The sequence below is a fragment of the Gossypium arboreum genome, unplaced genomic scaffold (assembly GCF_025698485.1).
Source record: "Gossypium arboreum isolate Shixiya-1 unplaced genomic scaffold, ASM2569848v2 Contig00299, whole genome shotgun sequence".
NCBI lineage: Eukaryota > Viridiplantae > Streptophyta > Magnoliopsida > Malvales > Malvaceae > Gossypium > Gossypium arboreum.
Window position 1 is genome coordinate 1 of NW_026440415.1, and position 22,210 is coordinate 22,210.

Sequence of the window (22,210 nt, forward strand, 5' to 3'; positions counted from 1 at the left end):
AAAAACTCTAAAATAGATAATTATTGAAATACCTTTAAAAGTGGAAAATTTGCGTTTACCCTTAGGAGTTAAATTACAAATACCCTAGGTTTAAATTGACTTAAATGCATGTTTGATTTGTTATTTTGCATGCCATGTTGTTATCATCTGATGCATGAGATTGGGATATTGACGGAGGAAGTACTGAAAGTGGCTTGTCCACGTCTTGGAGGCTTTGCCTCAATTCTTTGATAACGAGCAAAGAAGTGCAAGTGGAGTGTTAGGGTGGGTGGGTTGAGCTATTCCCCACATGGAGTGTATGGCTGAATGCGGTGGAGTGTAGTGGTTGGTGGGTTGAGTAGTCTCCCCAAATGGGCTTGCATATGTTTCTGATGTTGCATGTATTTTGAAATGGGCCTATGGGCCATCATTATCTGAATAAGAGGCTAAGGCCCAGGTTTATTGTGATCTGAAAGGGCTCGGCCCATACCTTATTACTGAATGGGCTTAGCCCAATAGGCTTGAGTGACTTGGGCTTTGAAGGGTTTTCCTTACACCTGAGTTTCCCCAAACTCACCCTTTTATTTTCATCCACGCAGAAATCCCCAACCATAGTGGGCTTGGAGCGTGAGGGAATTGAGTGGCCACCGCTTCGAAAGTTTGATTTTCTTCGTGAACTGGACATCCTTTTAATTAAGTTTGAGGTTTTGGGCTTTTAAATGTAATAAGGCCGCTTATTCATTTTGATGGTTTTAATATGTATTACTAAGATAGGTAATACTTATTTTAACTGTTGAAATTGGATAGCTTTAGGGCGTTTTCAAAAACAACAGTTGATTTCAAAATAACACGACAACAAGCAAAGCTTCCGAATGAAAGTATTTTCCAAAATTAATCACTTTTCCTAAAATGACTTAATCAAATCGGTTTCCTAGAAATATCCATGACGTTAAGGTGTGGCAATGGCGGTATGCATGTCTAGGATTGGATCCGAAGGAGCTTGGTACTTAGCGATCGATGGACTCACCACCTCTTTTCCGATTTCCTACGGTGCAGACTTCCATTCACTTTAACCTTTAATGAATTAATCTTTTGAACATCAAGTACGATTTTCTAGACTTAGAATGGAAATTATTTTTTACGTTTTTGATGTGGCATGCCGGATCTGGCCATAACTTCTGGGCCGGGTTTGGGGTGCTACAAAAAGCACATTCATCTTTGGCGGGTCTCCCTTTGGACTTGCCCCTTCTACCAAGTTTGTTGCTGTGTGAACGATTTCTTGTTGTTAAAGCTTCTACAATTGTATCTTTGTGATCTTTTATCATTCTTTTGAGTCTCGGATCTATAAACGCATCTGATTGCGTCAAATGTGATCGTGTCTTTCCCATGAAGCAATGTGGTAGTAAGATGATCATATTCATCAGGAAGGGAATTCAACAACAATAAGTGTAATGACCCAAAGTCAGTGGGCACTGGAAAAGTACATTATCGGGCCTCTGTCTTAGTGAAACAGGTTTGTAAATAATTATTAAGAATAATTATGAGTCTAGTTATATATTTAATTAGGTCTTATTTAGGTGAAACTAGTTTAATTTAGAGTAATTAGTAAAAAGGACTAGATTGAGTAAAGGTTAAAAGTTTAATTCTAAAACAATAGAAAGAAAAAGGGATTAAAATGGCAATTAAGCCATTTGTAATAATTGAGGCGTAAAATGGATAGAAAAATCTAAGATTTTTCTTAAATTTTATTAATATTATTATTATTATTATTATTTGATTTAAAAATTTTGTTATTAGATTATAAATAAATTAAAATTTGTGCCAAATGTATGATGATAAAAGTGTACATGTGTGATATGTGTATTTATACACATGTATATATATATATATATTTGTATATTTTCTTAAATAATAAGTAAAAGATATATATATATTTAATAATTATTAAAATAAGACAAGTGCATAATTATTATTGGTACATGTGTTTAAAATATATATAATTTCTTATATAATAAGTAAATGATAATAATTAAATTATAAGATTTTTTTATAATAAACAAATTGAATAATAACAATTGTAATAAAAATATTGGTACATTGTTATAAAATTATTTGTTTAATTAATATTAAAGTAATATAAAATAACTAAAAGAAATAAGTAAATAGAATAAAAAGAAAGTAAAAGAAAGAAGAAGAAATGAACCAGAGAACAAAACGAAAACAGGGAAGAAAAGGGAAAGAAAAAAAGGGGAAAATTGGGATTTTAAAGCTTCAAGTTTAATTGGTAAGCTAATTTTAGCCCTTTTCTCTTAATTTTGATGTTTTAGAAGCTTTAAAACAAAGTCTTGTTGGAATTAGATTAAGGTTTTGGAAGTTCTTAGGTTTTTAAGCATGGGTTATGTTGAACAAAAAGAAGAATTAGGGATTTAATTGAGTGAATTTTAAGTTAGAATTGAAAAAGGGATTAAATTGTAAAAGAAGCTATAAGTTTTGTGTATTAGGAAATTAAATTGAATGAAATTTTAAATTAGGATTTTATAATGAACACTAGATTGTTAGGCTGAATGGGAGGAAATTGAGTAGAAATGAAGTATAAATTAAGTTAAACAAATAAAAGAGTTAATTTGGATTAAATTGGAATTAAGGAATAAATTGAATAAATATTCAATTAATTATTAAATTAATGATGTAATTAATAATGTAAATTATTATTATTATTTTCATAGCTAACAAGGAAAATGAGGTATCGACATCCAAAGGAAAAGAAAAGATTGTTGAGGAGTAAATGCGTATTCCGGGTTTGTATTACTATAACTTAAACTGTTTATTAAATGTTATATTAAATTTGTAGTCATGGGACATCTAAGATAAGGTAAATAATAATATTTGAAATTAAGTAAGAATATGTGTGAATATTGAGTTATATGTGAATTGAGATAATAGATGTTTTGAATTGATCGAATATTTGAAATTGTTGTGGAAATGAATTTGAAATTAGAAAAGTAAAATAATACCCTATTAACTTGTCGGACTAGATTGGATACAAATGGCATGCTATAGGATTGTGATGTGATGAGGAGATTTGTAGCTCGGAGAAGATGATTCATATTATATGTTTTGGTTTAACCAAAGAGGCATTTTCTCTATTTCAAATTTTGCATTGTCACATGAGTCCTTGCTGATGACGATACCTCTGCCATTTTTCTCCACAATCCCAACTACTGTATACGTGAGCAGTGCCAATACGTGAATAGTGTCATAAACGGTCATATTCCCCAAGTACGAATCTAGCTCTGATACCAATTGTTGCGCAGAAGCATGTAAAAGAGTAAAATTATTGTACTGAAAAATTACACAAAGTTCAACTCCCAGGAAAGAGAGGTGGATTACGAGGATCACTTAAGTACCAGATCTTTCCTAGCCAGAATATCCCTCTATCGTAATTTAATAGCACAATAAATCACTACAATCACACTCACAAAATATGGAAAAATAAATCTAAGGAATTTCCATTATAAAACACCACTTTGGTAAGGGGGAGGGGGTTGTAGGGCCTCTGACTCGATTCTCATATACATATACCTGTAACACAGTTTTCATCATCATAACAATCATATCTCAATCATGTCATTCATTTCGAGTAACTAACATTCATATTGATTTAACGCTCACTTTCCAGCTATCTCATTTAGTCAAGTATAATTATGCATGCATTCCATGTTTTCTAGATAACTTTACTTGAATTTTAACGAGATTCAGCAAATTTTTCCTATGTCCTCGGGCACTACCAAATATATTTCACTTCAAAAATACAAGTGAAATTTACAAATAGGGAGGGAGAAAACAATGCCTTAAGTAGAGAATGACAAATATGGGATGAAGAAAATGAGAAATGGTTAGGCCTATTTTTAATTGAGGTTCAGGGATCAACTTGCAAAGCCCCTATACAATTAGGGACCAAAATTGAATTATCCCATGCTAAATTTCAAACCAAATTTTGGTGCCTTAAATGTTTAGATTTCCGATGTCAATTTTTTGACACCAATATCTTTGACTTTTCAAAGATATGGGTAGCTTCTAATAATGCATAATCGAATTGGGTTGAAATTATCTCAAGTTTTCCTAACGTAACCAATGCCACATTTATTAAAAGTATATAATCATGTTTTAAAGTAGAAAAAAATGATTTTATAAAACACACGAGGTTTTATAAGAGAAAACAGTGAGAAGATTATATAGGAACATAGCCTTTTTAAGTTGTGATTTGTGATGGGAAAGAAATTCAAGCATTGTTTAGTTTAACATCAAACATATTGAAGCCATTGATTCTTGTTTTTGCCTTTCAATGTGTTTGTTTCTTTTACTATTATGAAAAACAATATATAATCATATCAAAGATGCACACACAGGGGCTGGCATGAAAAGTTTTCTATTTATACTATTTATAATTTCTAAAATTTTAAATTAATAATGATAAAATTACACTTTAGCCCCTAAAATGATAAAAATTTAATTTAATTCTCTAAAATTATAAAGATATAAGCTATTAAAATGGTGAAAATATATAATTTAATCCCCCAAAATAAAACTTTCCTAGCTTCACTGCTGATCGACAATGCTAATATAAGTTTGTCACAAAAAATGGCATTGTAGTGGACTTGAAGCTAACAAAAAAAAATTAACGATGTTAATACTTCTTTAAATTTACGTCAGAATTTTAATTAGAATTAAATATTTAGACTAAATAATGACATTATAAATGTTGAAGTGCCAAATTATAAAAGAAGTATAAAGGCCAAATCTCAAATTTTAACACAATATAGGGACCAAAATTTAGATTTAACTATTCTTATATAATTAAAAAGTAGAGGGACTGAAACTGAAAGTTAACCATTAATGGTGATAGTTTTCTGTCATTGTCTCTAACAATGACAAATTTTTATCGAACTATTTAATTCAAAATTTGAATTTTTTATCGAGTTTTTCAAATCGAATCAGATTTTGCTCACCCCTAGTTTTGAGAGTTTTTCTTGGAAAAAAATTCTAAATAAAAATTTTAGGGTTTGAAAGATGAACTATTTATAAAACGCTTTCCCTAACTGAAATAGAATTAAGAATTAGGATTGATTTAAATTAAGGACTTAATTAATAAAAACAATTTTTTTATTTGGGCAAGGAATTAGTTTAAAATTAGGAATTCAATACCTTATAGGGAAAAAATAAGAGAATGAAATATTATAATTGAAAATGCAAAAAAATTCCAAACTTAGGACCAAAGAGAATGCTAAGTTTTAACACTAGCAAACTCAGTCTTAACATAAGCCTTCAAGAAAATGGTTTTAAGGGTTTTGGCCAAGTAGAGAAAATGAATAAAATCAACAAAGGATGCAAAAAGGGAGTTTGAATATAAGACCTTAGCTTGCTTAACACTTTAACCATTAAGCCTGGTAATCTATTCTTTATCAACAATTAATTTTTAATGCATTCTAATTTCGCTTATCCTATTCTTATTATTCTTTTAAAAAATTTGAATTTTATCCCTATTTCTTCTACCCTAATTTTGGGATGTGACAAGACAACTCAAGCTGTTATAAAATGTAAGTTTAGCAATTACGATTATCCACAATCAATTCAATTTTCTCTATTTAATATATAATTAATTTTAATTTTTATTATAAAAATAAATATTATAAATTTAAAATAATGGAAATAATTTAAAATTTTTATAAAATCATAATTTTTAGAACTATTTATGGAAAGGGCTTTCAACATAAATTTATGTAAATATTTATTCTGAGGATAGAAACTCAATCAATTAAAAAAGAAAGAAAAATCAAAATTGGAAGAATAAAGTAAATAAAACCCAAACTTTTGAAAGTAAATATTTTTGAAAGGGAAAAGATTTGATATTTTTGTTCAATTGCTTGAATCGGTTAGATAGTTTCTATTTTAGTTTTATTAATAATTCAGATATTATATCAAACATTTTTAAACATATATGAGACAATTGTGGTAAAGCTAGCTATGGAAATTCTATGGTATCGGATCCACTATTGCACAGGCCATAAAATAAGTTGGAACAATTTTTGGGAGTTCCAAAGATAAGGGATGGCCTCGGTCTTCCATAACAGATAAACATCTCCCCAAGTAGTAGAACTTTAGTTCTTTTGTGTTTACTGCATGAAATTTGTGGAGATGCTCCTATAAGTCAGAAAACTGTATCCGTAACTCGTCGGACAGTATAGGTGGATCCACGTGTGAGTCCCATAGCTAAATCCCAATATTCATTAAAACAAATAAGAGACAGTAAAGTATATTAAACACAAACAGGAATGTGAAGGGAAAATAAAAACAAATTATTCGATATACCTGGATTTAAATTTGTCCTAAGTTGTATGGCCGATTGGAAGTATGATAGAGGATGTTGTGCAAAGTCGGAACATGTGCCATGTTTCATCCATTCCTTAAACCAAAACCCAATGTCGACCACATGCGATGGCAAGTTCGGCCATAGTGTGGGCAATTGGTTCCAAAGAGTCATGTTAGGTGTGGGTCCTACTATGGGAAACCCATAATTTCGCCACATTTTTTGTCTTCTTGGATTTGTCAAAAAAAAAAGGGTGTGAGCCAAAATCTCAAATTCATCCAGAGAAAAAGAGTAGAAAATTTCATTTTTCTAAGCTTGGTGCAGCGTGATCAACTCTTGATCGAAGGTTCATCGTGGTTCGATTTAGCTGATTTTTGGACAGCAGCTAGGCGATAAGGTGCTCTTGACTTTGTCGGTCGAATTTTTCATCCGAGTCTTGTAGCGTCGAAAATACCCATTTTTCATAGCTGCGTTTTTGGTGATATTCTCTCATTTTCTCTCTTTGCTAAAGATTACATATTGTTAGCCTTGTTGGAGTTGAATGCTTGTTGTAGGCTTGATATTGTGATCTTGTAGTTGAACATTTGATGATAGTGGAGCTCTTGATCGGACTCTAAAGTCCGTGTTTTTACCCTTGATTTAAAGGGGTTTTCCACGTAAAAATACGGTGTCTCTATTTATTTTTATTGTGGTTGCATTAGTTGATTTGTGGTTGATTAAGGTTGCTAGAGAACATATCTTGTGCTATTGTGCTTGCCATAATTTTTGACAGAGTTATAAGGAGAGAAAGAACACCGGTTGTGCTTTCGCTTTGTTTCGGTTGTTCGGTTTCTTCCCAACAAACTGGTACCAGAGCTTGGTTATTGTGTCAGATAATTATGGAAATTAATACGAGCAAGATGATTATGTTGAATGGCACAAATTATCAACTTTGGCGGAATAAAATGAAGGACTTGTTGTTTGTGAAGGCTTTGCATCTTCCGGTCTTTACTACTCAAAAACCCGATTCGAAAAGTGATGAAGAATGGGAATTTGAGCATCAACAAGTGTGTGGCTTTATTCGGCAATTTGTTGAAGAAAATGTTTACAACCACATTGATCAGGAGACACATGCTCGAACATTGTGGGAGAAGCTTGAAAGCTTGTATGCTTCGAGGTCGGGCAATAACAAGTTGTTTTCTTGAAGAAAATGATGGCGCTAAAATATAAAGAAGGAATGTCTATAGCTGACCATGTTAGTGAATTTCAGTGTGATGAATCGGTTGCTTGGTATGGGTGTCAAATTTGATGACGAGATTTTAGGACTTTGGTTGCTTGCTACTCTACGGACTCTTGGGAGACCTTTCGAGTCTCACTCATTAATTACCTTACAGTGTATTATTACTTTGGATTTGGCTAAGAGTGGTGTGTTGAATGAAGAGGTTAGAAGAAGATCTCGGGGTTCTACATCACAGTCCGAGGTGTTGGTTATCAGCAGGGGGAGAAGCAGAGACAAAGATGGAAAGGGTAGAGATAAAAGCGAAGCAAGTCAAGATCGAGATACAAGAATCTTGAGTGTCATCATTGTGGTAAGAAAGGTCATATTAAGAAATATTGCTTCAAGTGGAAGAGAGAGAACAAAGGTGGTGGTGATAAACACGATCGGAATGACGATGAAAAATCCGAGCGTGTTACTACTCATTACTCGTGAAGATCTGTTAGTTATTTGTGATGAGAATTTGGTCAACCTAGCATACTGACGAGACTAGTTGGGTGATTGATATTGGTGCATCACTTCATGTCACGTCGAAGAAGAAATTCTTCACATCTTATACTCGGTGATTTTGGGGTATTGAAGATGGGTAATGATTGTTTGGTTTCGGTTATTGGTATGGGAGATGTTAGCTTGGTGAGTAACAATGGAACAAAGTTAACTCTCAAGGATGTCGACATGCACGGATGTCCGTTTGAATTTGATTTCGCAGAAAGCTTGATGATGAGGATTCGTAACACCTTGGTGAAGGGCGTGGAAGTCGACTAAAGGCTCCTTGGTTGTGGCTCGAGGAAAGAAGAGCTCAAATTTGTACTTGATGCAAGCTTTGACTTCTCGAGAGCGGTGAATGTGACATCAATTACAGCTCAAGCCGAGTTGTGGCATAAACGACTTCGATCCACATGAGTGAGAAGGGCTTATGTTTAGCGAAGAAGAATCAACTTTCGGGTTTAAAGAATGCTACTTGAAGAATTGTGCTCATTGTCTAGCAGGAAAGCGGAAGAGTTTCATTTAGAAGAATCAACTTTCGGGTTTAAAGAATGCTACATCGAAGAATTGTGCTCATTGTCTAGCGGGAAAGCGAGAAGAGTTTCATTTAGAAGCCATCCTCCTCATAGGAAATCGAGTTGCTAGAGTTGGTCCATTCGGATGTTTGTGGTCCGATAAAAGTAAGATCACATGGTGGTGCACTTTACTTTGTGACTTTCATTGATGATTGTTCAAGAAAGCTATGGGTTTACACTTTGAAGTCTAAAATCAAGTCTTTGAGGTGTTTAACAGTTTCAAGCATCGTTGAAAGGAACGGGAAGAAGTTGAAGTGCATTACAGATCGATAATGGTGGTGAGTACGAGTCGTTTCATGAGTATTGTCTGCGACAGGAATCGGACATCGAGAACACCACCAAAGACTCCACGATTAAATGGGTTAGCTGAAAGAATGAACCGAACATTGATTGAAAGAGTCGGATGTTTGTTGTCGATGCAAAGTTACCAAGATCGTTTGAAGTGAAGCTTTGAATTCGATGACACATGTGATAAATCTCTCCTAGTGTTCCTTTGAAAGGTGATGTACCGATAGAGTTTGGTTTGGTAAAGCGTGTCATATGATCACCTACATGTGTTCGGTTGTAAAGCATTTGTTCATGTTCCAAAGGATGAAAGATCCAAGTTGGATGCCAAGGCTCGACAATGCATTTTTATTGGTTATGGTCTAGATGGTGAGTTTGGTTATAGACTCTATGATCCAGTTCAGAAGAAACTCGTAGAAGCGAGATGTTGTCTTCATTGAGGATCGACCATTGATGACATTGATAAGACGGAGAAAGTGGATTCACAAGGTAGTGGTGACTTGATCGATGTGAATCCGGTTCCCCTAGACTCTTCACCAGATCCTATCCAGGATGATGTGCATGGTGATGTTAGTGGTGACCATCAGACTATAGGTGACTTTGATACTCCCATGGATGATGTTGTGAATGATCAACAACAAGCACCTATAGCTCCACCAGCAGTTCCACTTCGAAGGTCTTCTAAAGATCGACGATCTTCTCGGTATTCTCCGATGAATATGTTCTTTTGATCGACGGGAGAACCGAATGTTATGAAGAGGCTATGGAGAGTGAATGCAAAGATCGATGGGTTGAAGTGATGAAAGCGAACTTCAATCCTTGCATGAGAACCATACTTTTGAATTGGTGAAAGCGCCTAAGGGCAAAAGAGCTTTGAATAATCGGTGGGTTTACGAGTTGAAACAAGAAGAGAAGTCTTCATCTCCACGATACAAAGCTAGATTGGTTGTCAAGGGTTATACTCGAAAAGGGGTTGATTTTGAAGAAATATTTTCTCCGGTTGTGAAGATGTCCTCTATCGAACTATCTTGAGTTTGGCACTTGTTATGACCTAGAGGTTGAACAAATGGATGTGAAAACGCTTTCTTCATGGTGACTTGGAAGAAGAGCTTTACATGGAGCAGAGAGGTTTTGTTGCACAAGGAAAGAGGACTATGTGTGCAGATTGAAAAGAGCTTGTATGGTTTGAAGCAAGCTCCAAGGCAATGGTACAAGAAGTTTGAGTCTGTATGGGGAGCAAGGCTACAAGAAGACTACTTCGATCATTGTGTGTTTGTTAAGAGATTCTCTGGTGATGATTTTATTATTCTTTTGCTCTATGTTGATGATATGCTTATTGTTGGTCGAATGCTTCTAGAATTGAGAAGTTGAAACAAGAGTTGAGTAAATCCTTTGCAATGAAGGATTTGGGGCTAGTAAAGCAAATTCTTGGCATAAGACCGAACGTGATAGAAAGGCCAAGAAATTATGGTTATCACAAGAGAGGTACATTGAGAAAGTACTTCAAAGGTTTAGTATGGACAAAGCTAAAGCGGTGAATACTCCCTTTGCTATGCACTTTAGATTGAGTGTTAAGCATAGTCCTTCCACGAAAAGGAGAAGGAAGAGATGCGAAAATTCCTTACTCTTCACGTGGGTAGTTTGATGTACGCAATGGTTTGCACGAGACCGACTTGGCTTATGCCGTTGTACAGTTAGTCGGTTTCTTTCTAATCCAGCAGAGAGCATTGGAATGCAGTGAAGTGGATTATGAGATATCTTCGTGGCACTTCCAACATGAAACTTTGTTTGCAATGAGAAACCTGTTCTTGTTGGGTATCTGATTCGACATGGCGGAGACATTGACTCGAGGAGATCTACTTGAGTTACTTAATCACTTATGCAGGGGAGCTGTGGCATGGCAATCGAGACGCAAAAGTGTGTTGCATTGTCCACCACCGAATCATTGCAGCAACCAGGCGTGTAAGGAGATGCTTTGGATAAAGAAGTTTGTGCATGAGCTTGGTTTTACTCGGAGAAGTATGTCCTGTCTTGTGATAGCAGTGCTATTCATCTTGGTAAGAACTCAACTTTTCATGCTAGATCTAAGCATATTGATGTGAGGTACCATTGGATACGAGATGTTCTTGAAGCTAAGTGTTAGAGCTTGAGAAGATACACACTAATGATAATGGTGCTGATATGTTGATGAAGGCCTTACCAAGAGGAAAGTTTGAAGCATGTTGTTTGACCTCGGCATGGAGGCATTCCCCACATAGTTGGAGGGGAGATTTGTTAGGTGTGGGTCCTACTAGTGGGAAACCCATAATTTCGCCACATTTTTTGTCTTCTTGGATTTGTCAAAAAAAAAAGGGTGTGAGCCAAAATCTCAAATTCATCCAGAGAAAAGAGAGTAGAAAATTTCATTTTCTAAGCTTGGTGCAGCAGTGATCAACTCTTCGATCGAAGGTTCATCCGTGGTTCGATTGAGCTGATTTTTGGACAGCAGCTAGGCGATAAGGTGCTCTTGACTTTGTACGGTCGGATTTTTCATCCGAGTCTTGTAGCGTCGAAAATACCCATTTTTCAGTAGCTGCGTTTTTGGTGATATTCTCTCATTTTTCTCTCTTTTGCTAAAGATTACATATTGTTAGCCTTGTTGGAGTTGAATGCTTGTTGTAGGCTTGATATTGTGATCTTGTAGTTGAACATTTGATGATAGTGGAGCTCTTGATCGGACTCTAAAGTCCCGTGGTTTTTACCCTTGATTTAAAGGGGTTTTCCAGTAAAAATACGGTGTCTCTATTTATTTTTATTGTGGTTGCATTAGTTGATTTGTGGTTGATTAAGGTTGCTAGAGAACATATCTTGTGCTATTGTGCTTGCCATAATTTTTGACAGGAGTTATAAGGAGAGAAAGAACACCGGTTCGGCTTTCGCTTTGTTTCGGTTGTTCAGTTTCTTCCCAACAAGAGCTACATCACCTATCAACAAGTTCTTTTAAATAAGAAACAAAAATTTGATTAGATTATAGATAAATTACTTAATAGTTTCAAGCGAAGAATGTACGTATGCGTACTTGGAGTTGTGGCGGGTTGTAGTAGGTTGTGGATGGGTGCAAGGATTCCTTGCATTGTACGGGGCACCGGCATGTCATGAGCGTCTTGCGCCCAAATTCCATGTATTTTGAATTCAGTTGGGATTGGGAGTTTACAGTTGAGAGTAGAGCTACAAACTGAGGGAGGCCATTGAAGTGCCAATTTATAGAAGTCTACCACTGGAATTACTGGCGGCTGGGGTACTGCAAATGCTACCCGTAATGAAAATTGATAAAATGCATTTTTACAAATTTATAAATCAAAAGAGAACTACTCCATATATAGATATTACATGCATAGATGGTTGGGCTGAGATTGGATGATTGTGCTTTGCAAGCAGCTGGTTTATGATCTCCTTTATAAGCTTGGCACACATATTTCACAAAATTTTCAAAGTCCTGCAACCATGAAATAAATACTGAAGTTACTTGTCACAAAATTTTACCACATCAGGCCAGAAATGGATGACACAAGTATGTATAGTGTTTAAGTGGCATTCTTCTTCTCCATGCTGCACATTGTTGCATAAACTATAATTAGTTACAGTGGAAGAAAGAAATTGAACTTCATTAGTTAATAATGAATATATTAAAATGAAGAATGGAGTTGTAAACCTGGCAATGGATTTCAGCATTGCTCCAAGGGACCAATCTTAGATTGATAATGGTATGGAGGTCAGTATGGAAGACCTTGACGAGGTCATTGGAGATAAAGGAGGCACAACGTGGACATAAACTTGTTTCATAGTACAGTGACACAGTAACCTTGTCATTAACATTATCTAAAGAGGAAAGGGAGGGAGATATAAGCCAGAATATTGGAAGAGCGGACAGAATATAGAAGATCAATGGTTGAAGATAAGCCATTGTTTTAGTGGTAGATTCTGCACAATGTTGAACCTCCATTATGCAAGGATTCTTATAGTTGAGAATTGTGATGATCACTATTGTTTTCTATCACTTTCAGAAACCATGTGACGTTATCATCCCTAAAAGAACAATTATACACCACTTTAAAAAATTGTTTACATGAAGATTGTTTATTTATGTATGAAGGTTATTGTTTTTCTAATTTTACTTTGGAAATTACAAAATAATCAACATTGTAGTTATATCTAATACTAGTTTCGATCACATGTAATAAGTTCCACGTTGATAAAATAAGTCTTTAATTTTTCTTAACATAGCTTTCGATGTGTCTGTTTCAGTCTGTATAAATATGGTGAATAAACTTCACAAGTAATTACTTATAATAGTTTATTGCTTATAACAATTGATATATATATATATATATATGAACTTAACCAAACATCCTCAAAGTTGTTGAAATTTTTGTTTCTTTAAAATTTTAGTAGGGTTTAAATCTTGATTAAGAGTATGGTAATTAATGGTTGAGAAAACGAATTGATTTGTTTTTATAAGTACTGTTATTCTTTCACATGAAATAGTGTAAGAATCTCAATTTAATAAAATGGATTTGCTTTTATCAAAGTCTCAATACTATAGCATTGGTTGCCTGGTATTTTCATGCGTAAAAATATATTCATTTTGTTAAATCGATATATTTTTGTTAAATTGTGATTTTTCCTATACTTATTATTTGTTTAAAATAGTATAAATAACTTAAAAATTCTTGTAAAATCATTATTTTTGCAAATATTTATGAAAAAGGCTTTCAAATTTGTCAAATAATATTAAAAAAGCATACCAAGTCAATTTTGTTAAATTAAGTCTAAAAATCCAAAATAAAAATTAATATGAAAAATTAACAACTCTTCATAATTTCTATTTATGCCCCAAAATTGATAAAAATTTTATTTAATTCTCTAAAATTATATAGATATAAGTTATTAAAATTGTGAAATTGCATCTTTACTATCATAAAAATATATAATTTTATCCCCAAAATAAAACTTTCCTAGCTTCACCCCGATCGACAATGTTAATATAAGTTTGTTACAAAAAATTGGCATTATAGTGGACTTGAAGCTAACAAAAAAATTAACAATGTTAATGTTTCTTTAAATTTAGGTCAGAATTTTAATTAGAATAAAATATTTAGACTAAATAATTACATTATAAATGTTGAAACACCAAATTATAAAAGAAGTATAAATGTTTAAATCGGGTCTTTAGATAGAGAAACAAGATATATAAATTGTGGATCAGTTTCATATATAGGGTTGCTTGAGAAAGAGCATACATAGAAACAAGGTGTAGTTGATGACTTAATGATATGGTAACTCCAAATCCATGTCCATTGTAATCGGTGGAATTCATCTTTGTTTAGCTACTTTTCAGCTATTTGTTTGGGTATAAATTGTTCAGAAATTTCTTTCTTTTGGGGTTCAAGTTGAATGGAAACTCAAGTGAAGTACATGTGGGTTGTGGTGTTTATTGTGACTCAATAGCTTTCAAAAAGTCAAACAAAATTAAATTCTTGGTGGGGATTGAAACTCAATCAATAAAAAAGGGGGAAAATAGAAAATTGGAAGAATAAACAATTAATGTAAATAAAACCCAAACTTTTGAAAGTAAATACTTTTTGAGAGGGAAAAGATTTGATTTTTTTGTTCAATTGCTTGAATCTGTTTAGTGAGTTTCCATTTTCATTTTATGAAATTTCCCTTTTCTCCGTTTCCAAACTTTCAATTACTTATCTATTTATATATGCAGGTTGCAGTTTATAAGAATTTAATCCCAAAGCTTTGATGGACAACAGAAAACATGTGCGAAACTATCAAAGATTCCATTGGCAGTAAACAAAAATGGATTTGCTTTCACATATCAACTTACCTACCATAATATTAATGCAAATTCCTTTATCAAGACAATGCTTCGAGTCTCAAAATTATAATGTAGAATTGGTTAGAATATATCCATTTTTGTTATGATTCACACCAGCTGACATATTCCTTCATTTGCTGAGTAAATTAAAATTATTGAAGGTGTTCAAGGTCAAATATTAACCTAAATGTTACAATAATTAAAGCAAAAGGAAGACTATAAGTAATTGTTGCATATCATACCATAGATAGAAAGGAATAAAACAGTGGGACAACCAACAAAGTCAAGACTTGATTTATTTATCAAATCCTTGCTATCTCAGCTCAGCCATCAAGATGCAATGTAGTAGTTTATACTTCTGAGTTTGGTTTCTCAATAATTAAATTTATTATCAAAATTCAACATTTCCAATAATTCACCGTGCTTGTTTGTTTTTCATTTTACAATAGATATTACATGCATGGATAGTTGGGCTGAGACTGGATGATTGTGCTTTGCAAGCAGGTGGTTTATGATCTCCTTTATAAGCTTGACACACATTTTTCACAAAATTTTCAAAGTCCTGCAACCATGAAATAAATATTGAAGTTACTTGTCACAAAATGCTACTGCACAATCACACCAAGAGAGAGAAATAAACAAACTCACTTGTCCGAGTGGCTGATTATTCACCACCACCCATGGCACATATTCTTGAGGTGGCTTCATATGTGCAGTCTCGTTAGCATATTGCAGCAGAAGCTGCATTTTATTAATTTGGAAATTCAATGTTAATTAAATACTAGGACATGCAGCCAACCTTATATCCAAATCCAGTAGTATAGCATTAATTTGTTGATTTTCTCCCCATTCAATCTCAGCTTTTCACTGCCATTTTTCCACAGTGCTTCAACTGGCCCCGTTTTGACCTTTGTTGCTCTGTGCTGCCAATGAATTCCACAGTAGAGTAATTAAACACGAGTTGGGGACAAGTACAAATACTTTTGACTAATAGAATTTACCACATATGACGCATATTTTTATCATCCCTAAAAAACAACTATACACCACCGTAAAAAATGATTTGCATGAAGATTACAAAGATAATAAAATTGTTTATTTATTTATGTACGAAGGTCGCAGTTTACAGGCCCTCAGATGAAAAGGATTTAAATTAATCCCAAGGTTTTAATGTACAAAAGAAAACATGTGCTGATGTGCGAAAGTATCAAAGATCCCATTGATAGTAAACAATATAAATGGGATTACCAAGTTAAAGCAGAGCACGTTACTCGACTAACATGCTACCATTGTGGTCAATAGAGACAATAATGAATATACAGCGCACACTCATCAAGGCTAGCATAAACATGTACATTGTTTGAAAAGTTGAAAAATCCGCGCTCATCAGTGCTAGAACTTTGAATATCACAAATAACACAATATTTTTTTTTTTGATTGGAACAAATAACACAATATTGTGTGCTTTTTTTAGGGTAGATAATACAAAACTTTGTAATCCTGTTATGCATTTTGAGCTTATATATATTTCCCTACTTTGAAAGTTTATTCGTACATAATGGTATTTTGTAACTATGACAGAAATATTATAGTTACACCTACCAAATAAAAACAAAACATAAACTAAACAAATTTCCAAATCCACAAACAATATTAAAAAAATGGATAAAACAAAATTAATTTTGTCAAAATAAATCTAAAAATTCAAAACAAAAAATTAATATAAAAATTTGAGAGCTGACCTATGATGGACAATTGAAAAACTTTAAAAACCCTGACCGGACTGAACCAATATCACATGTATAGTAAAACTCTATTTATTTATAGAAAAGATTTAACAAAAAAGTTTAACGATGTTAACGCTTCTTTAAATTTATGTCCAAATTTTAATTAGAATGAAATATTTAAATTAACTAATGGCTTTATAAACATTGAAACACCAAATTATAAAAAAAATCAAATATAAATGTCAAATCTCAAATTTTAACATAGTATAGGGACCAAAATTTAAATTAAACTATTTTTATATAATTAAAAAGTAGAGATTGATTTATCTATTTATGTATGAAGGTTGCACTTTACCAGCACTTAAGTGTTTGATGAAAAGGATTTAAATTAATTATATAATATAAACTACCATGCGACAATAATTATGTAATATACAAATTCTTTATACCTATACAGACTTCATTTATACATACAACAAAGTTAGGGACAGGGTACATTACTTGACTGCATGCTGCCATTGTAGTCAATATATAGAGGCAATCATGAACATATAGAGCATGTTCATCATGATTAATATAAATTGGTACTTTGTTTGAAAAGTTGAAAAGTCTTCACTCGTAATTAGGGGTGAGTATTTGATCAAGTCGAGTCGAATTGAGTTAAAAATTTCGAGTTAGTCGAGTTGACGAATCCTATTTTAGCAACCGAATTCAATTTAAATTTTTTTTTGAATCGAGTCAAATGGAGTCAAAAAATTTCGAGTCGAGTCAAGTCAAATTAATGAATCTTATTATTTATTCTCAATGTTCCGTTTACATAGACCGATACAAGCTTTTAGATTAATTTTAAGTAAAGGAAAAAAGAAGAGTGGAGCGATTCGGGAAGGAAAATAAGACTAATGGGTAAACATTTATCAAAACAACATAGTTTTACCTTTTAACTTGATAGTTTTTACTTTTAACTTTTCTTGTAAACATTTATCTTTTTTTTTATTTGAATTTTCGGATAACTCGAATTAGGAGTGAGTGTTCGATTGAATCGAGTGAAACCATTTGAGTTAAATTAGAAAAATTAATAATCTTAAATTAAAATCTTGTACAATATAACTAATTTCATGTTAGAACACAAAATTTGAAACAATATATATTTGAAAACTTTTTTAAGCAAAAAAGAAAAGAAAAGAGAGAGATATTTTAGTATGATAAATTTGAATTATTAATCACTTATTTAGATTCCAAAATTATTATTTTATTAAATTTTATATATTTTTAGTTTTTTAAAAATTATAATTTTAAAAAATATAAATATTAGAATTTCTTTAAATATCTTGAATTTTAAAATTTATTTTCAAATTTTGTAAATTATTTGATTTTTTTGTAATTTTGTTAAGAGAGAGACTAATTTACTTATTTTCAAAATTGACAGAGATCAAAACAGTATTTATACTAATTTATTCTTAACAATAAAACTTTTGCTTGCTTAACATTTTAACCATTAAGCCTAGTAATCTATTCTTATCAACAAATAATTTTAATGCATTCTAAGTTCGCTTATCCTATTCTTATTATTCTTTTAAAAAATTAAATTTTATCCCTATTTCTTCTACCCTTAATTTTGGGATGTGACAAGGCAACTCAAACTGTTTTAACGGAGTATAAAATGTAAGTTTAGCAATTATGGTTATCCACAATCGAATTGAATTCTTCTTTATTTAATATATAATTGATTTTAGTTTTTATTATAAAAATAAATATTATAAATTTAAAATAATGTAAATAATTTATAAGTTTTTGTAAAATCATAATTTTTAGAACTATTTATGGAAAGGGCTTTCGTGAATATTTATGGTGGGGATTGAAACTCAATCAATAAAAAAGAAAAAGGAAAAATCGAAAATTGGAAGAATAAAGTAGATAAAAACCTAAACTTTTGAAGGTAAATACTTTTTATAAGGGAAAAGATTTGATATTTTTGTTCAATTGCTTAAATTTGGTTGGATAGTTTCTATTTTCGTTTTATTAAATTTCCTTTTCTCTGTTTGAAGACGAATTTAAAGAAAAGAGTAACATGCGAAGGAATTGCATTAGACTTTGTAAAGATAAAACACACACATTAAAAATATGTATTATTAGTTCTGTTGGACTTAAAGATATTGGGTTATAACAGTAGTAAATTTTTATAAAGAAAGATATTGAATGTTATGGGATTGAGTTTGGGTTATTTTAAATCTATATTCGGATTAATGTTATTTTAAAATCGAACCATTTTGAGTTTAAATCATTCAAATTTATTGATCGGACTTTATAAAGATAAAAGAACATATTGAAAATATGTAATATTAATTGGTTCCAAAGTTCGGCCTTAGTGGGGGCAATTGGTTCCAAAGTGCTACATCACCACTCAACAATTTCTTTTAAATAAGAAAAAAAATTTGATTAGATTACAGATAAATTACTTAATAGTTTCAAGCGAAGAATGTACGTATGCGTACTTGGAGTCCTGGCTGGTCCATAATAGGTTGTGGATGGGTGCAAGGATTCCTTGGATTGTACGGGGGCACCGGCATGTCATGGGCGTCTTGCGCCCAAATTCCATGTATTTTGAATTCAGTTGGGATTGGGGATTTACAGTTGAGAGTAGAGCTACAAACAGAGGGAGGCCACTGAAGTGCCAACTTGTAGAAGTCTACCACTGGAATTACGGGCGACTGGGGTACTGCAAATGCTACCCATAATGGAAAATGATACAATGCACTTTTTTACAAATTTACAAATTTACCCATAATGATACAATGTAGTAATTTATATTTCTGAGTTTAATTTCTTGGGAATTAAATTTATTATCAAAATTAGATTCACCCTTAATCGAATTGGGGTGAGATTATCTCAAGTTTTCCCTTACGTAACCAATGCCTCATTTATTAATAGTATATAATCATGCTCTATGTTTTAAAATAGAAAAAAAATGATTTTACGAAACACACAAGGTTTTGTAGGAGGAAATAGTGAGAAGATTAAAAAGGAATATTGCCTTTTTAAGTCGTGATTTGTGATGGGAAAGAAATTCAAGCGTTTTAGTTTGGCATCAAAAACATCAAAGAGTTTGACATTTTTCATTAAAATTAGAGTATTTTCTTCATGTTTTCTCCCATAATTGTGCTTTATCAAAAAACAAATAAATAAAAAGCACAAAATCAAGGCAAGGCAAGTTACTCGACTAATTTGCTATCATTGTAGTCAATAAAGACAATCATGGAAATGCAAAATATACTCATCAAGGCTAATTAAATACATTGTTTGAAAAGTTGAAAAATCTCCGCTCATCACGGCTGGAGCTTTGAATTTCATAAATAACACAATATTGTGTGCTTTTTTTAGGACATATAATGCAAAATTTCTTAGTCCCATATCCAATTCATGCAGATCTCTCTTCGTATTCAGATTTATTTGATATATCTCTAATTGATTGATGTATTAAATGTTCCTTAGACTCTTGTATTCCATTGATACGAACGAGGCTTTCAACATAAACATGAAGAAGGAGATGTTATACTGAAAATTATCTAGATAAGTATTAATCTCAAGCTTCTTCAGCTCTTCGGTGGAAGGGTGAAATTGGAGTACTTTATTATTTGTGTTTCTAAGAAACAACTCGTCATTTTTCCCAAACCCCAATGGGCATACAGCTCCAGAAATAAATTCAATACGGAATTGTTTAGTCCATATTCCTTCACTCGTAATCCATAAATCAATTCCTTTGGATCCGTAAGTAATAAAACCCAGTGATCCATTAAACGCCAATAGATTAAAATAGCATTCTGAAAAAGGCCCAATGAATTCCGGAATTGATAAAATCGAGAACTTCTCATTAGCCATGTCAAATGAAAAAATTGGTCCTACAAAATCATGAAATACCAGACACTCTGTTTTCCAATAGCAAATTCCATCTATGCAATTATTCCCAAGAATAGATGAGTTAGTGCATAACCAGGAGATGGAATTTCCTTCCAGGAATCACTTCTAAATGAATACAACTCAACATGGGGCTCAAAATGACGTTCGTCTTCACTATTAATAAAAGTAAGAACAACAAATCGTATGACTTTGTAGTCATCAGTTTTAGAATCAAACCCAAAAGCAGCGTGCCTAAAAGAAACCTCGACTCAAGTCAAGCGACCTTCTTGGATGGAGGAAAAATATGGAGGGCATTGTATTGAAGACGGTGGAAGGATTTTAAACTCTCTGGTTGATGGGTTCCAAATGGCAGCCTTATCCGTTGAAGATTCTTGTAAACACAACAATCCATCACAAGCACCATGAACAGAGGGGACTGCAGTCTTAAAAAAAGGCAAGTGAATGTTTTGTTTTACTGTATATTGTTTATCTTTTTGGTTGGAAAGATGAGAGAAATAAGGTTCGAAGGTGTTACCATCACAGCGTATGAGAAGTAGATTAAGGTTGTTGTTTTCAAGGTTGTTGTGATGATGTTTGGAAATGAAATGAGGAGTTTGAAAAGAAGAACATCAATACTTACAAACACAGTTGAAGCGAGTAAGGGATTTAACTGGAAGCTTTGACAGAATTTCCATAACCAAATCTTCTGGCAATTCAAACCTGGGCCTGATCTGCATCTTGCTATTTCGATATTCTTTGAAATTGACTAAGAGGAATAAATAAGCAAGCAAAAAGGGAGTTGGTAGGTGTCATCTATGGTCCAAACCTTAACCATGAAGCAAAGAAGCATAACAGGTAAGCATTTGATACGTTATAATAATTAAATGCGATTTAGGAAAATTTCCTTATTTGCATTTGTATCCATGTGAGGAAGGATTAAGATAAAATATAATATAATACATACCTTTTGAATTTAATCCCCAATTTTAAAAGATTAAATTTAAAGGATACAATATGCTCACATTTAGGGATTTTATGTATATTTGAAATTTAATACTCAATCTCTCTATTTTTTATATTACAAATTTTGGTATGGTTAACAACGTTAAAATTGTTAAAATTTTTGACATAATTGTCAAAAATACTCTCAATGTTTATGGATTTTTGGGTTGAGCCCTAACTTTTTTTTTGGATGGACACCCTTAAGTTACGATTTTTAATAAATCAATCTAATTTTAATGGGGAACATGAATTAACCCTAAGTCAAATCACATGTCAATGAAGTAGCCTATAGGACGTGCCGCATAAACAGGAGGCCATAGTTGATGTCATTTATAAAAAATAAAATTGTTTAACAATTTTTTTTTTCATTTTGTTTCAATCTTCTTTGTTCTTCTCCTCTTTCTCGCTTCCCCTCTAGCTGCCACATTTCAATGTAATGTATATTTTCTCAACTCAAGTGAAATACATGTGCGTTATGGTTCTGTTTATTGTGAGTATAAGCATTGCAGGGTTCCATGGAACTCAATAGCTTTTAAAAAGGCAAATAAAATTAAATTCTTAGTGGGGATTGAAACTCAATCAATCAAAAAGGAGAAAAATCAAAAGTTGGAAGAATAAAAAATTAATGTAAATAAAAACCCAAACTTTTGAAAGTAATTACTTTTTTTAGGGGGACAAGATTTGATTTTTTTTTGTTCAATTGCTTGAATCTGGTTGGTGTGTTCCCATTTTCGTTTTATGAAATTTCCGTTTTCTCTGTTTCCAAACCTTCAATTG

The 22,210-nt window shown here is 32.5% G+C and overlaps 1 protein-coding gene and 2 long non-coding RNA genes across 3 annotated transcripts; all 3 read right to left on the minus strand.

Moving 5' to 3' along the window:
* Positions 1 to 5,917: 5,917 nt before the first annotated feature.
* Positions 5,918 to 6,461, minus strand: LOC128288825 (uncharacterized). The gene is made up of 2 exons (XR_008278802.1): positions 6,349 to 6,461; positions 5,918 to 6,249 (listed from the first exon to the last, which is right to left on the minus strand). It is a non-coding gene; the product is annotated as an uncharacterized LOC128288825 (long non-coding RNA).
* A 5,369-nt stretch (positions 6,462 to 11,830) lies between these two features.
* On the minus strand, positions 11,831 to 12,954 carry LOC128288828 (uncharacterized). Its single transcript, XM_053024947.1, has 4 exons — positions 12,639 to 12,954; positions 12,317 to 12,422; positions 12,006 to 12,227; positions 11,831 to 11,910 (listed from the first exon to the last, which is right to left on the minus strand). The coding sequence occupies exons 1-4, from the start codon at positions 12,927 to 12,929 to the stop codon at positions 11,831 to 11,833; spliced, it is 699 nt and encodes a 232-aa protein (XP_052880907.1). The 5' UTR covers positions 12,930 to 12,954.
* A 7,782-nt stretch (positions 12,955 to 20,736) lies between these two features.
* On the minus strand, positions 20,737 to 21,039 carry LOC128288827 (uncharacterized). Its single transcript, XR_008278804.1, has 2 exons — positions 20,967 to 21,039; positions 20,737 to 20,867 (listed from the first exon to the last, which is right to left on the minus strand). It is a non-coding gene; the product is annotated as an uncharacterized LOC128288827 (long non-coding RNA).
* Positions 21,040 to 22,210: the final 1,171 nt, after the last annotated feature.